Source organism: Pteropus medius, unplaced genomic scaffold, assembly GCF_902729225.1.
Source record: "Pteropus medius unplaced genomic scaffold, Ma_sr-lr_union100, whole genome shotgun sequence".
Lineage (NCBI taxonomy): Eukaryota > Metazoa > Chordata > Mammalia > Chiroptera > Pteropodidae > Pteropus > Pteropus medius.
In genome coordinates this window covers 15,642,917-15,655,383 of record NW_024349225.1, presented here as the reverse complement: position 1 = coordinate 15,655,383, position 12,467 = coordinate 15,642,917, and the positions used below count along the sequence as shown (strand labels likewise).

At 61.8% G+C, this 12,467-nt stretch overlaps 2 protein-coding genes across 8 annotated transcripts in view; one reads left to right on the top strand and one right to left on the bottom strand.

Moving 5' to 3' along the window:
• The window catches only part of RXRG (retinoid X receptor gamma), a 121,671-nt gene that overhangs the window by 79,121 nt on the left and 30,083 nt on the right, over nt 1-12,467 (bottom strand). The gene's annotated exons all lie outside the window — the stretch shown is intronic.
• On the top strand, nt 1,976-10,866 carry LRRC52 (leucine rich repeat containing 52). Its single transcript, XM_039881584.1, has 2 exons — nt 1,976-2,989; nt 10,534-10,866. The coding sequence occupies exons 1-2, from the start codon at nt 2,056-2,058 to the stop codon at nt 10,857-10,859; spliced, it is 1,260 nt and encodes a 419-aa protein (XP_039737518.1). The 5' UTR covers nt 1,976-2,055; the 3' UTR covers nt 10,860-10,866.

Sequence of the window (12,467 nt, the reverse complement as noted above, 5' to 3'; positions counted from 1 at the left end):
CACACGCACACACACGCACGTGAGGAAGGGAGGCTTAGAAAGGTCCCGACACTTGTCAGGGCCACACAGTCCTAGGGAGAGAGGAGATGCCAGACAGTCTGACTCCAAAACTGTGTGCCAGATCGCCGCCCGGTGCGGCCCCCTGAACGCCAGGCCCCGGCCAGGCCCTCTGCGGCCTCCTGCGCTCGGCGGCTCCATCGGCGCCCCGCGGCCACGGCCTCTGCCGGAGCACGGGCAGCACTGTGGCCGGCAGGGATGGGGGGGCCACCACGGGAGCTCTGAGCCCGGGACCGTGTGCCGCAGAGCTGGGAGCAGCCCCAGCGGACAGGGTGGGCAGGCGGCACCAAGGCCAGGAGGACAGAGGGCATGGGTCTAGGCGCGAGGTGCAGGGCCTGGGTGAGGCGTGGGGGTGGGGATGAAGAGGCCTCGCCAGGCACAAACACTCTCCGGGCTGGAGCTCGGTTTAATCATCCTGTTACCGGGGCAACAGCAAAGAGCTCTACCTCAACGAACCCGACGCGACCCGCGCCGGCGCAGAGCAGAGCGTGGCAGCCGTAGCCGGGGAAACGGCGGGTGACCGCGAGTGGGCGTGTGGACCAGGACCGTCACACGGGCACTGGCCCGGCCATTCGCCCCTGCAGTCTGGGGACTGGAGAGGCGTTTGGAGTGAGCCGTCCAGCAAGGAAGGGAGCAGAGGCATTTAAGCCCGTGGCAGATGAGCGACCTGCCTCTCGACCTGCCAACCAGCTAAGGACGCCGGCAGCGGGCGCCTGGCCCATGTCTGCCCTCCCGCGCCCTCCCGCGCCCTCCCGGGAAGAGCTCAGGTGGACACCACCTGCTCCCCTGACGCCCTGTGCCAACTTCCTCTCACGGGCAATCGATCACGCGAGACCTAGCAAGGAACTTTTATTTTTTTAATTATAGGGAAAGGGTGACTCCCCTATCAATAAAGCCCTGCCCCAGTGAGCACAATGATCGTGGCGTCATTATTTTAAGTGCTTGAATTTCCTACTCTAATAAGGTCACTTTCAATTTGGTAAGTCATCATCTTAATTCGCGGCCCGAGGAATGCTGAATAAGTCCACATAACCGAGCGACAGCTAGCGAGCCCCACCAGCGGCGTGTATTAATCTCTCTCTTGGCAGAGAAGCTAGGGGACAAAGCACCAGGGACATTCGTGTGTCGTCCTTCCCCGCCCAGCCAGGCACCGAGCTGAGCCCAGCTGGTTCTCCTCACTTCACCGAGATCCACCACCAGGTTAGATACAAACGTTTTAGAGACCGAAATCTTGTTTTCCGCAAAATATAAATTCTAATTCCTGAGATGCTTCGTCTTCACTTCGCCCCCACGAGCCTTCCTCCGGGAGTAGATGACGCACCCTAACTCAAGGGGACCCCCCCGTCACCTGTGAGGGAGTTTGTGAACACAAACTCGCCCCGGAGGCACCAGAGACGCACTCACCATTTACAAAGTCCTAGGAGAAGAAAACGGCAAGAAATAGTCCATATCATCGCTGAGGTTTTTGTATACATTTGGGTTTTGTTTTAAGGGGAATAGCTCGCAGTTGTTTGAATGGTTTTTAAAAATATCAGCCCACGTACGTTTTCCCAAGGCAGACGGGGCTGTGTGCAAAGCAGGAATGACCCTAGATTCGCGCCTTACCAGAGGAACCCCCACCAGCTCATTCCAGAGGTGCCCCCCCAGTCTTGTGTGACACCGAAAACATGGCAGCCAGCCAAACTCAATTCCCAGGAAGAAGACCCCTCTGAGGAATGGCCTTAAACAAGTCACCTTACGTCAGAAGAGGCGGCCCGTGGAAGGGTCCAGTCAAGCTAATCTGCAGTGGGGAGCTACTCCCCCACACACGCTCACACACACACACACACACCTTACACACCTGCCTTACACACACACCCAGGGACGGCCAGCCCACCGAGACACACAGATGCCTGCACCCCACACGGCACAGACGGGTAGGCGGGACCCCCTCCCCTCAGCCCAGCAGTTCCTGAGGCTGCTGACATCACAAAGGTGTCAACCGGCAACGTCATCATCATGTGCTCGCCCCTGGCTCTCCTTCACTTGCAAGCGCAGGGCAAGGGTGAGACCTTTCGGAGCTGCCAAGCGGGCCGGCTTCCAGCGGCGGGCTGGGAGCGAGCGGCCGGCAGGGCCACCCAGGGGGACGCCCGCCTCGTGTTTCAGCTTCCGCTCTCCTCTCCCGTGACGGAAAGTGCTTCGCGCAGAGCCAGGGAGCAGCAGCTCTTCCAGCGCCCGCCCCGCGGCCGCCTCCGGGTCAGAGGGACAGTGCGGCCGGCCAGCCCTCCCGCGAGACGGTGGCAGGAGGGCCGTGCGCCGTGGCTTCCTGCTATGTCCCTCGCGTCGGGCCCCGGGCCGGGCTGGTTACTCTTCTCCTTGGGAATGGGACTGGTTTCGGGCTCGAAGTGCCCGAGCAAGTGTCAGTGTCTAGTCCAGGAAGTGACCTGCACGGGGATGCAGCTGACCGAGTACCCCCCCGACATTCCCCTCAACACCCGCAGACTCTACCTGGATGACAACGACATCACGTTTTTGCCAGCGATGGACCTGGGGCTCCTCAGCGACCTCGTTTACCTGGACTGCCGGAGTAATCTGATTGGCGAGGTGATGGATTACACCTTCGTCGGCGTCTTCAAGCTCATCTACCTCGATCTCAGCTCCAACAACCTCACCTCGATCTCCCCGTACGGCTTCTCCATGCTCGGCCACCTGGTGCACCTAAACATCTCCAACAACCCGCGCCTGTCCTCTCTGAACAGGTACACCTTTGCCAACACCAGCTCTCTGCGGTACCTGGACCTGAGGAACACCGGCCTGCGGACCTTGGACCACGCTGCCTTCCAGGGCCTCCTGACGCTGCACACCCTGTACCTGAGCGGAAACCCATGGAGGTGTAACTGCTCCTTCCTGGACTTCACCATCTACCTCATAGTGGCCCATCTGAACCACCCAGGTGAGCGTGGGGCCAGTGCGGGCCTTGACTTGAGGGGGGGGGGGCGGGGCCCTCGGCTCCGGGAAAGGTAACGTCCAGAGGTGGGCCGGGCTCGGGGGAATCGGCAGAGCGGACGGGGAGCATCCTTGCCCGGCAGGACCCGGCCCTGGGCTGAGTGCAAGGGGGCCGAGCTCCAGGCCCAGACTCAGCACGCGCCCCTTGGCTGCCCCTGGCAAGGTCACAGCTTCTCGGAGCCTCAGTGTCCTGATCCACAAAATGGGGACGATAATATCACCGACCATACAGTTGTGTCAACATAAAATGATACGTGTGGATGTGACACGTTACTGTAACTACGAAGGAAGAGCAACACGGGACATCGTGTTTCACTGGGAAACTTTCTAAACCTGCTTCATTCAGTGGCCAAAGGTCCCCAGGATCTCGAAGGAAATTCAGTCACTTGCGGGCAGGACGATGTGTGGAAGGGGAGGTCAGAGGGGCGAGGAGGGACGCGGGGGCCGCCCGGACAGCGAGAGAGGAGAGGGCAGGGGGAGGAGAAGGCTGGACAGCTCCTTAGTCCGGCCGCCAGTGCCACTGCGTCCGGCAGGAGTTCAGCCTCACGGGCAGGTCCTGGACTCACCCCGTAGATTCCCAAGCCAGTTGCTGCCGCTATCCACTGTCCCCACCCTTCCGCCAAAGCCCCCGGGGCACCCCGACACCTCACCCCACATCCTTCAGGCAGGTATAAGAACAGAACCAGCCTATCCACAGCTGTTGTAGGGCGACGTGAGGACACTGATGAGCTGCCACTCACGTTAAGCCCGGCACGCCGTGAGCATTCCGCGGGCGAACGGTCGGCAGATGTGGAAGGACAGAGCATGCCGAGAGTGTGGCAGACGTCAGGCAGGTGGCCCCAGGAAGGCTCAGCACACGCGGCAGTGGAGGACGTGACTGTAGAGCTGCACGTGGGCATACGGCTAGGATGCTGGGAGGTGGCAGCAGGTCCCAGCGCCCGAGTCCCCGAGAAAACGGGACAGAGGGAATCTTGGAGGGAGTGGGCATTAGACAAGTTATAGACCCAGGGGTTCGGACAAAGCCTGGCAGACTTGGCCGGGAGCCCCAGTCAAGGCTTGGTCTCCGCCTGGGCCGTGAGACGCGGGGCCTGAGCAGAAGCCTAGGTGAAGATAGACCCCACTTCCAGGAATGGGCGTGGACAGGTGGGGGAGTTCTGGGGACGAGGACAAGGAGGTCAGTCCCACTGTGGGGCAGATGTGGCCTGCGGAGAAGGAAGTCACCCACTTTGTGTGATCTGTGGGGTCTGAAGAGGACTGGGCGACAGACACCTCTGCCTCGATATCTTTGAGATTCACCCCTCTGGGTTCCCAAAACCGCCCCGATCTCAAAGAGGAACCCGCAGAAGCACATGAACTCCTGGCCAGAAGCACACGAATGCCCTGAGCCCCCCTCAGCGCTCCTGTCACGGGCCCGAGTCGATTCCCGGGGAGCCCATCAGCGGAGGCCGGCCCTGCGGCCCTGCGGCACCTCGAAGGAAGTCGAGGTCCGGGAAGGAAACGGGGAGGCAGCAAACGAAAGGCACCGCGGCGACGGCGTGTCCTTCCTCTGGCCCATTTAGCTAAGTTCGCCCCACGGAGCGGCTGTGGGGGGTGACTGGTCCGCCTGATCCCGTGATGACACTACACTGAATAGAAACGTTACAACTTTCCCCATGGGCAAGAGACTTGGTGCCGTAAGGTCTTCGTCCGAAGAAACCCTGCGGTGAGAGAGTGGATGCCCTGAAGACGCCCCGGCTCTCAGAGTTCACGTCCCCGCTCTGCAGACGGGAAACTCACAGCAGGAACGGAGGTGCCGTGAGGTCCGGCGGCCGGGGGCGCCCGTGAGCCCCGATCGAGACAGCGAGAACACAGACCCGCAGGTTCTGTTCCTCGCGGCCAAGGTCAGCGGGCAGGAGGCCTGACTCGGCCGGAACTGGAATTTTCTCGAAGGTGGGAGAAGTGAGCGAGCTCTTCCCGGGACAGGCTGCAGTGCCTCTCAGGGACTCACGCAGCTTGGACCCTGGACGGAAGGGCCTGGCTGCCTGCACGCCCCTCCCCGCCCCCCAAGGGCCTCTGCGCCCCGCGCAGCCCTCCCGGGCCCGCCCTGCTCAGCCGGGGATTCTCGAACTCCGAGGAGCGCCGGAACCCGAGGCCCCGCGTCTGAGACCGCGATCCCGGGAGCTGTCTCTGCGGACGCTCCTCAGGCCACGCTTCGAGAACCCCGTGACCACGGCTGTGTTCTGGACCCGCCGCGGCTGCTCCTGCCGCGAATAACCTGATCTGCACTGAGACGCTGGTGGCTAAATCATGTTGTGAAATGTTTTCCTCAAGGGGCATTTGCAATGTGACAGGGAACAAACAGAAACGGGGGGAATTCAGAAAGTGACAGGCTGCGTGCGGGGTGGAACGGGGCAGCTTCAGGACAGAGGGTCCCTCTGCGTCGCCTCTTAAATTACAGTCCTTGGCAGGACGGCTGCCGAGGCCGGCGGACGAAGCCACTCGGGGACATCTGTAGGGAGCATATGGGTTTGGTCATGTGCTGCTCCGGGTCCAAGTCATTCTGAGAGCATTTGGAGCAGAGAACACCCTAGTTCCCTCCTGAGGCCATTTTGTCCTGGATCCAAGGCTGCCGCCAGAGGGTCACGGCCCCAATTCAACCCACCGAGTACAAAGGCGTCTGTGACTGTGTGACAGCTGTGTGATTCCCGGGACGGACTCAGGTCCTCATGCTCCTCCACTGACGGTGCTAACCGCCCCCGGCAGGGGACTGCAGCGAAGGCCACCAAACGAGGGGGCTGTCCACTGCTCTGCCAGCACGCCTCCCCCCTCGCCAGCACCCTGTCCTGCGGCTCCCTCCCGCCAAGAGCTAGGGCAGCGGCCTCACAGCCACCTGCCCGTGGCGCCATCAGGCTCTGCAGCCTGACAGGACAGGCAGTGCCCTTCCCAGTGCGAGGCCTGCCCATCCATGTGGTCCCAGAGACCACCTGCTCCCGCCTCCTCCAGGACTGCACGGCCCTTGGCCCCCTGAGCCTCCCCAGGTGAGCAGGGGCTGGCGTGCGTTCAGTGTACCGCAGTGCCCCGTGGTCCTGCATCTCCCCAGGACCCCTCCGCCTAGCCGAGCCTGTGTCGGGGGGTATTCCTAACCAATCACGTTTCATTCATTCATTCCACAATCGGGCCTGCAGCTCTAGCGTGCGTGGCACACTGCCCTGGGTGCTGGGGACACGAAACAGGAACAAATGGCCGTAACGTGGAGGTGGCCCAGCCGGTTCCCGGGCAAGCACGCTGGTGCAGGGGCTCAGAGCCGCCTGCTCCTCTGGGAGCCAAGCCCCGGGCACCTGCAGCAGACCCCAGAACTGTAGTCCCTTCGACCGACCAGGAAAAGGGGCAGTTCCCCGTTAAACTGCCGAGCGGAGGCTGGTGTCTGAAAGGGGGGCTTCCGCCCAGGCTCCCACACTGACGGGCGCCCCCACCCCCGGCATCTGATTCCAGCTACATGTGGAAATAAATAAGGGGGCCGTTTACGTTTCCTTAGGAACTATCTGCAGGAAGTGTTTAAACATTAATGACACCTGTAACCGTACCCAGACACTTTAACTGGGGCGAATGCCCTAGGCCCAGAGAGCGGGGCTGAGCGAGGGGCCACATGGCGCCGAGTCGCCCACCCATGACGTGAAGGAGGCGCCTGGACTTGTGCAGTGCGTGGCACGCGCAGTGGCCCGCTGTCTCTCTGTCAGGGGCAAAGCGATCGGGCAAGCTAGAGGGAACGACTTTTAAACAATTCATTCCTTCTGCAGCATGGGCGTCATGGAAACTACCCAGGGGGGTGGTCAAGAGTAGACACCAATTTCGAATAGCACCTTATATGGTGCCTAACACATCCCAGGCAGCCCAGAACCAGTAGATGGGCCTACGATCTCTAGTCATCATACCAGACGAGGGAAAGAATGAAGAATTAAGGAGCTTAGGAAGATGAAACGGAATGACAGGAGGCAGCAAAGGAAAGCGAACGGGACGTGAAGTAACGGTCACGAACAGAAAACACGTGGTTCCTCTAGAATGTCAGTCGAACGTGAGACGGCCACGGACTGCTTCAAGTGCCAGGTTCGCTGGACTGAATGAGAAACAAAACCCCAACATAACCCACTGCATGCGGCTCACAGAAATGCGCCTTCAACATCGGACCCAGGAAGATCGAAGGTGAAAGGATGAGAGAAGACACGCGACACGAATCCTAACCCAGAGCAGCATCGCTGGGGGCGATGAGGAAAGGCTGACTCTCCGGGGGGAGATGGCGGTCGTAACGTCCTACACATCTAATAATGGCCTCAAAATATGTGCGGCGAAGCCTGGCAGGGCTGCAGGGAGGAGTAGACAGACGTGCAGTCTCCGCTGGGGACCGGCGTGCCTCCCGCCGGTGACCGACGGACAACGGCAAGACCAGCAGCAATGAAGAGGCGGCAGTTTTTAAAAAGTCAGTAGTCGATAAAAGTCGAAGGAGATAAGAAGTCGACAAAGATATAGAACGTCCCTGTGACACTGCGGCCTGACAGCTACGGCGCCGTGCCCTCAGCGCGGACGGAACGCAGTGCACCTGCCAAGTTAACGAACGTGGGCTTTCTGCTCGGCCGTGAGGCAAATTCTCAATAAATTTCAAAAAGTCGAAGTCATAGAAGGTATGTCTCTGGCTGCAGCAGAGTTAAACTAGAATTCAATAATGAAAATCCTATTGGAACATCCCCAACTAGATAAAAATTAAGCAATTCTTCTAGCGACCGATAGCTCTTCTCAACAGGGACGATGACGACAGGGATTACACCTTCGAGAGCCGGAAGTCTATCTCGTAGGGGAGAAGAGACGCACCCCTTTCCTGGAGAGCCACCACCACACGAGGCCGAGCGCGGCAGGCCCAGTACCGTGGGCGGGGGGTGAGGAATGTTGCAGATGAGGCCCTGGGCGGGGACACTCACACGTCCCCGAGCTGTGGGGACAGGGAGGTTGGAAGGGCCCCTGGAGTCGACGCACATCCACTCGACCTTAAAGGTCAGAAGGGACTTGATCACGCGCAAACGGGAAGAGGCATTCGATGCAGAAGGAGCAGTGTGTCCCACAGCTGGCTAGACGACCGTCAGATGTCATCAGGGATAGTAGGTCGTCTAATTGGACTGGGGAAGGCAGAAGGGGCAGGTGCTGGGGGCTCTGGAGGCCAGCCAGGTGGCCTGCAGGTGGTTCTGAGGCCCAGGGGGGGCGTCGAGGGAGGACCGTGAGCCAGAGCGTGGCCCGAAGACGCGTCCCGGGGGAGGCCGGCAGGAGCGTGCGAAGCGGCCGGGGCCAGGGGTCGGAGAGGGTCAGGAGAGGGGGAGACAGGAGGCCTGCTGGGAGGAGAGCTCCCCGCGGCAGGGATGGGGAGAGGGGAGAACACCCCCGGCCCCCTCCCCACAGGCCACCCACTCCCTTCGCTTAGGAGCTGCCTGGCGGTGCACAGAAGTCGCCGCCTAATTGCTCCTTTCAAGGTGATGCTGCGAAGCGGGGACGCGGCGTCTGATGCGCCGTCTCTTCCTGCCACCTCAGCCCCGACTTGACAGCCGAATCTTTCTAAAAATAGACTGAGACGCCCCTCCCCCCGCCGACGCCCCCAGACCCGCAGAATCCCACGTTCCCCTTCCCCGGGCGCCTCCCCCTCTGGAGGCTCCCTGTCGTGTTTCGTGTCCCATGTCCCGGCAGCTCCCGAGCCCTCTCTGGCTAGAGTCAGGAGCGGCCAGGGTCCGCCCTGCCCCTCACTGGGTACCTCTCCCAGAGGCCCTGGGCCAGGCCCACTGAGGTGAGGTGGCACCGGGCTCCTGCCCCGTGACAGCAACACGCACGGAGGCCCCAGGACCGTCCCCTCCCTCCCCCGAGAGAACTCATGGGGCAGGGCCGGCCCGAAGGCTGCTGTCCACCCTCCGCACAGAGGACCGGCTCCTGTCACCCCACGTGACAGCCCCTCCCCTCCGTCACCCCACTGGTGTGACAGCCCCTGTACCAGCTTCCCCTCCTGTCTACAGGCCCCACCCCCAGAGCTATCCCCAGCGTCACACAGGAGGCCACCTTCCTGGAGTAACGAAGGGTGTCTGCCACCGCAGGCACACTGGCCAAGAAGCCAAGGGCAGGGAGCAGTGTCCAGCTTGGACAGGGCTCAGCACGTGGCCCGGTGAGCCCCCTTCAGCCACCCGAGCCACCACATCCTCCCCCGTCAGCTCACGCCGGCACCCTCTCTCTCTGCTCCTGCTTCGGGCCCCGATCCACACCTGACTTCCCTGACTCCCTCGGGCACCAGGGAGATCAGCACCTTCGGTGTGAGTTCCGCCCTGAAGTCTCAGGGAGGGCTCCCCCTGCACCAGGTCCCGTGCGTGCCTCGCTCCTGCGTGTGTCTCCCCGAGACAGCGTTGGTCTGTCACGTAGCATGTCGTCAGAACCTGGGAGACAGTAGCTGATGTCCGGGCCTTGATCGTAGTTATCTCAAGCCCTGGTCTCGACCCCGAGCGTGAGCTCCTTCGCCTGATGCCTGCTGGGTACCTCTACCCGGGCTCCAGGCTCACGCTTGCCTCCCCAGCTCACCCTCTGATAGTAGATGTCATTCTCTACGCTTGGAAGAGGAGGAAATGGGATTTGGAGGCAGAATCGGGGATCCTGCCAGTATTTACAAGATTAGCATGTGACGGTCTGGATTTGAACCCTGGGCTGTCTGGCCTCAGAGACCGCTTTCTCTTGTCGTAGCCTGAAGTCCACGGGCTTGATGTGGGGAGGTGCTCAGTGAAGTAGGCAGACAGCTGAGTCAGCCGCTCTAAAGGACTGTGTAGATCACGTGACCAGCCAGTGACACCCACATCACCACTGAGAATGGGGACCGCTTCCCTGAGTGGCTCTCTCTCCCGAGGGCCCCGCTCCTCCTGGTTCGGGGTGGGGGCGTCAGCATTGCCAAGGATGCTGGTCCCTCCCAAGACTTGAGCCAAGTGGCATGTAATGCCCCTGGGTGGCCTTACTGGCCCCTGGGTGGCTCAGGCACAGGTGAAGGGGACTAGGTAGAGGGGGCCGGGGGGTCCCAGGGAGGGGGAGGGACGAGAACATGGGTGGAGGGCTGTGCAGTGTCGTCGCTGCGTGGCAATCTTGCTTAAGTTCCCAAATTCCCGCTCCTGTTGTGGCCTCTCGTCCCTTGAGGTCGCTAAGAAGCAAAGACCATTTTCAGGAGGTGACCTGAATGCAGCTCTTGGGGCAAGCAGCAGTGTGGGGGGCGAAGCTTCTCAAACCTCGGTGTGCCCACAGATCACCCGGGGTCTTGTGAAGACGCAGACCCTGACCCAGGAGGTGTGGGGTGGGGCCTAGGACGCTGCATTTCCAACGAGGCCCAGGTGACGGCCGTGCTGGCCCGCGGACCACAGCCGATCGCGGGGTGAGACAGCCTCGCCGGGTCCCTGGGCCCCGGGCCCCTGGAACCCGCCGTTCAGCGCTGTGCCTGCTGTGTTCTCCCTGCAGACGCTCTGAACGCCACGTGCGTGGCGCCCGTGGAGCTGGCCGGGTGGCCCATCGCGCAGGTGGGCAATCCGCTGCGCTACATGTGCATCACGCACCTGGACCGCCAGGACTACCTGTTCCTGCTGCTCATCGGCTTCTGCATCTTCTCGGCGGGCACCGTGGCCGCCTGGCTCACGGGCATGTGCGCCGTGATCTACCAGAACAGCCGCCGCAAGTCGAGCGAGACAGAGGACGAAGACGAGAACGGGCAGCCGGTGGGGGTCAGCAGGCAGATCTTCAAGAGCAGGGCCGACTCGGTCCACGACGGCTTCCCGCAGCTGATCTAGCTGCCAGAGGCCAGGCGCAGGCCCTGCCCCAGCCAAACGCCCCTCGCGGGCTGCAGGCCCTGCCCGGCCCCCGCCTTCCCTCACACCCACCTCCCCACGCGCGCGGAGCTGTCGGACCCACTGAAGCCTATCGGCGAAATAAATAAAAGGTCTGGTGGCCAGTTCTCAGGCTGGTCCTTTCCCGCTCGTCCAGCCCAAGGGCACCTGGGTGGGCTCAGCAGGGGGGCACGGGATGGAGCCCCGAAAAGCTGGTGCGGCAGCTGAGTGCCAGGACACGCACCCCACAGCGGCAGCGTCGGGTGAGCCGAGCGCCCGCCCCGCACACCTCTGCCCTCCGCCCGGTGCTGTGTGGGGGGAGCCAGACCCACGCCACACGCTTGACACCCCCAGACCAGCGACTGGAGCCTCCTGGGGCCAGAGCTGGTCCCAGCCGCAGGCCAGGGTCAGTGGCCCCACTGACCGCAAAGCCACACAGATGCTGGGGGAGCAGCCGCAGCCGACAGCTCCCGCCCACCACCCCGTCGTCCCCGCCTCGCTTAAGTGACCCCCACTCCCCACGGTGCGGTGGAAAAGTGCTGACTTCCAGCCCTTCTGCTGTGCGTGGCCGTAAGAAGTCACCTCATTGCTTGGGGCTCAGTTTCCCCAGCTGTGAAATGGGGTGATGAGACTGGATGGCCTCAAAGGCCACCTTCACTCTAACCTTCTGAAAACAACTAGGGAGAACATCCAGGACCTCGAGGAATTTCCTGCACATCGAAAAGCAGAACACGAGGTCCCCAGCAGAAAAAAGTGGCCAAGGTGAAGAGCAGGCAATTTACAGCAGAAGACGCCTCCAAAAGCAGCGAGCACCCAGAGAGGCGCCCGGACTCGTCGGTGATCGGAGACGTGCGAACTACAACAACGGATGTCACTGGATGCTCGTTAGATGGGCCAAAAAAAAAAAGAATTGAAAAACACGTTGGCAGAGACGTGGGGCCAGGGGAGGGGACGTGCGCGGCCGGCCCCGAGGGCAATCTGGCACAGCTTACGTCAAACGGAGTGCCTGCCCTGCCACCCACAGGCCCACGCACGCCCGGGGGCATCGCCCGCAGGAATGGTCACAGGAGTCCGCAGTGGAACACGCATGAGGAGACCCACTGCGGCATCACGTGGCGGGGCAGGGAGCTGGAGGACTGACTGGGAGGAATTTCTGGAGCGCTGTGGGACGGTTACCAGCCACCGAGCAGACGTACGTGGGGACGCGGATGGGGCTCAAAAACACGACGCCGACTGGGAAAAAAGGAGACGTGAATGAGAACCGTCACTGACACTCGGACCCCGAAACCACACGGACAAAGCCAGAGTCCCCACGGTGTCCCTCACGATCTGCCTCCTGCTCCCCGCACCATGCCCTGTCCCTCACCGACATCACCCTCCCCCGGTCCCCACTGCTCACCCTGCCCCAGCCTCACTGGCCACCTTGCCGTCCCTCTGCCCGGAGTTACAAGCCCTGAAAACACACACACACATACACACACGCACGCACTCACACACTCACGACACACACTCAGAACACTCACATGCATTCACATGCATTCACTCACACACTCTCGCACACTCACGCACGCA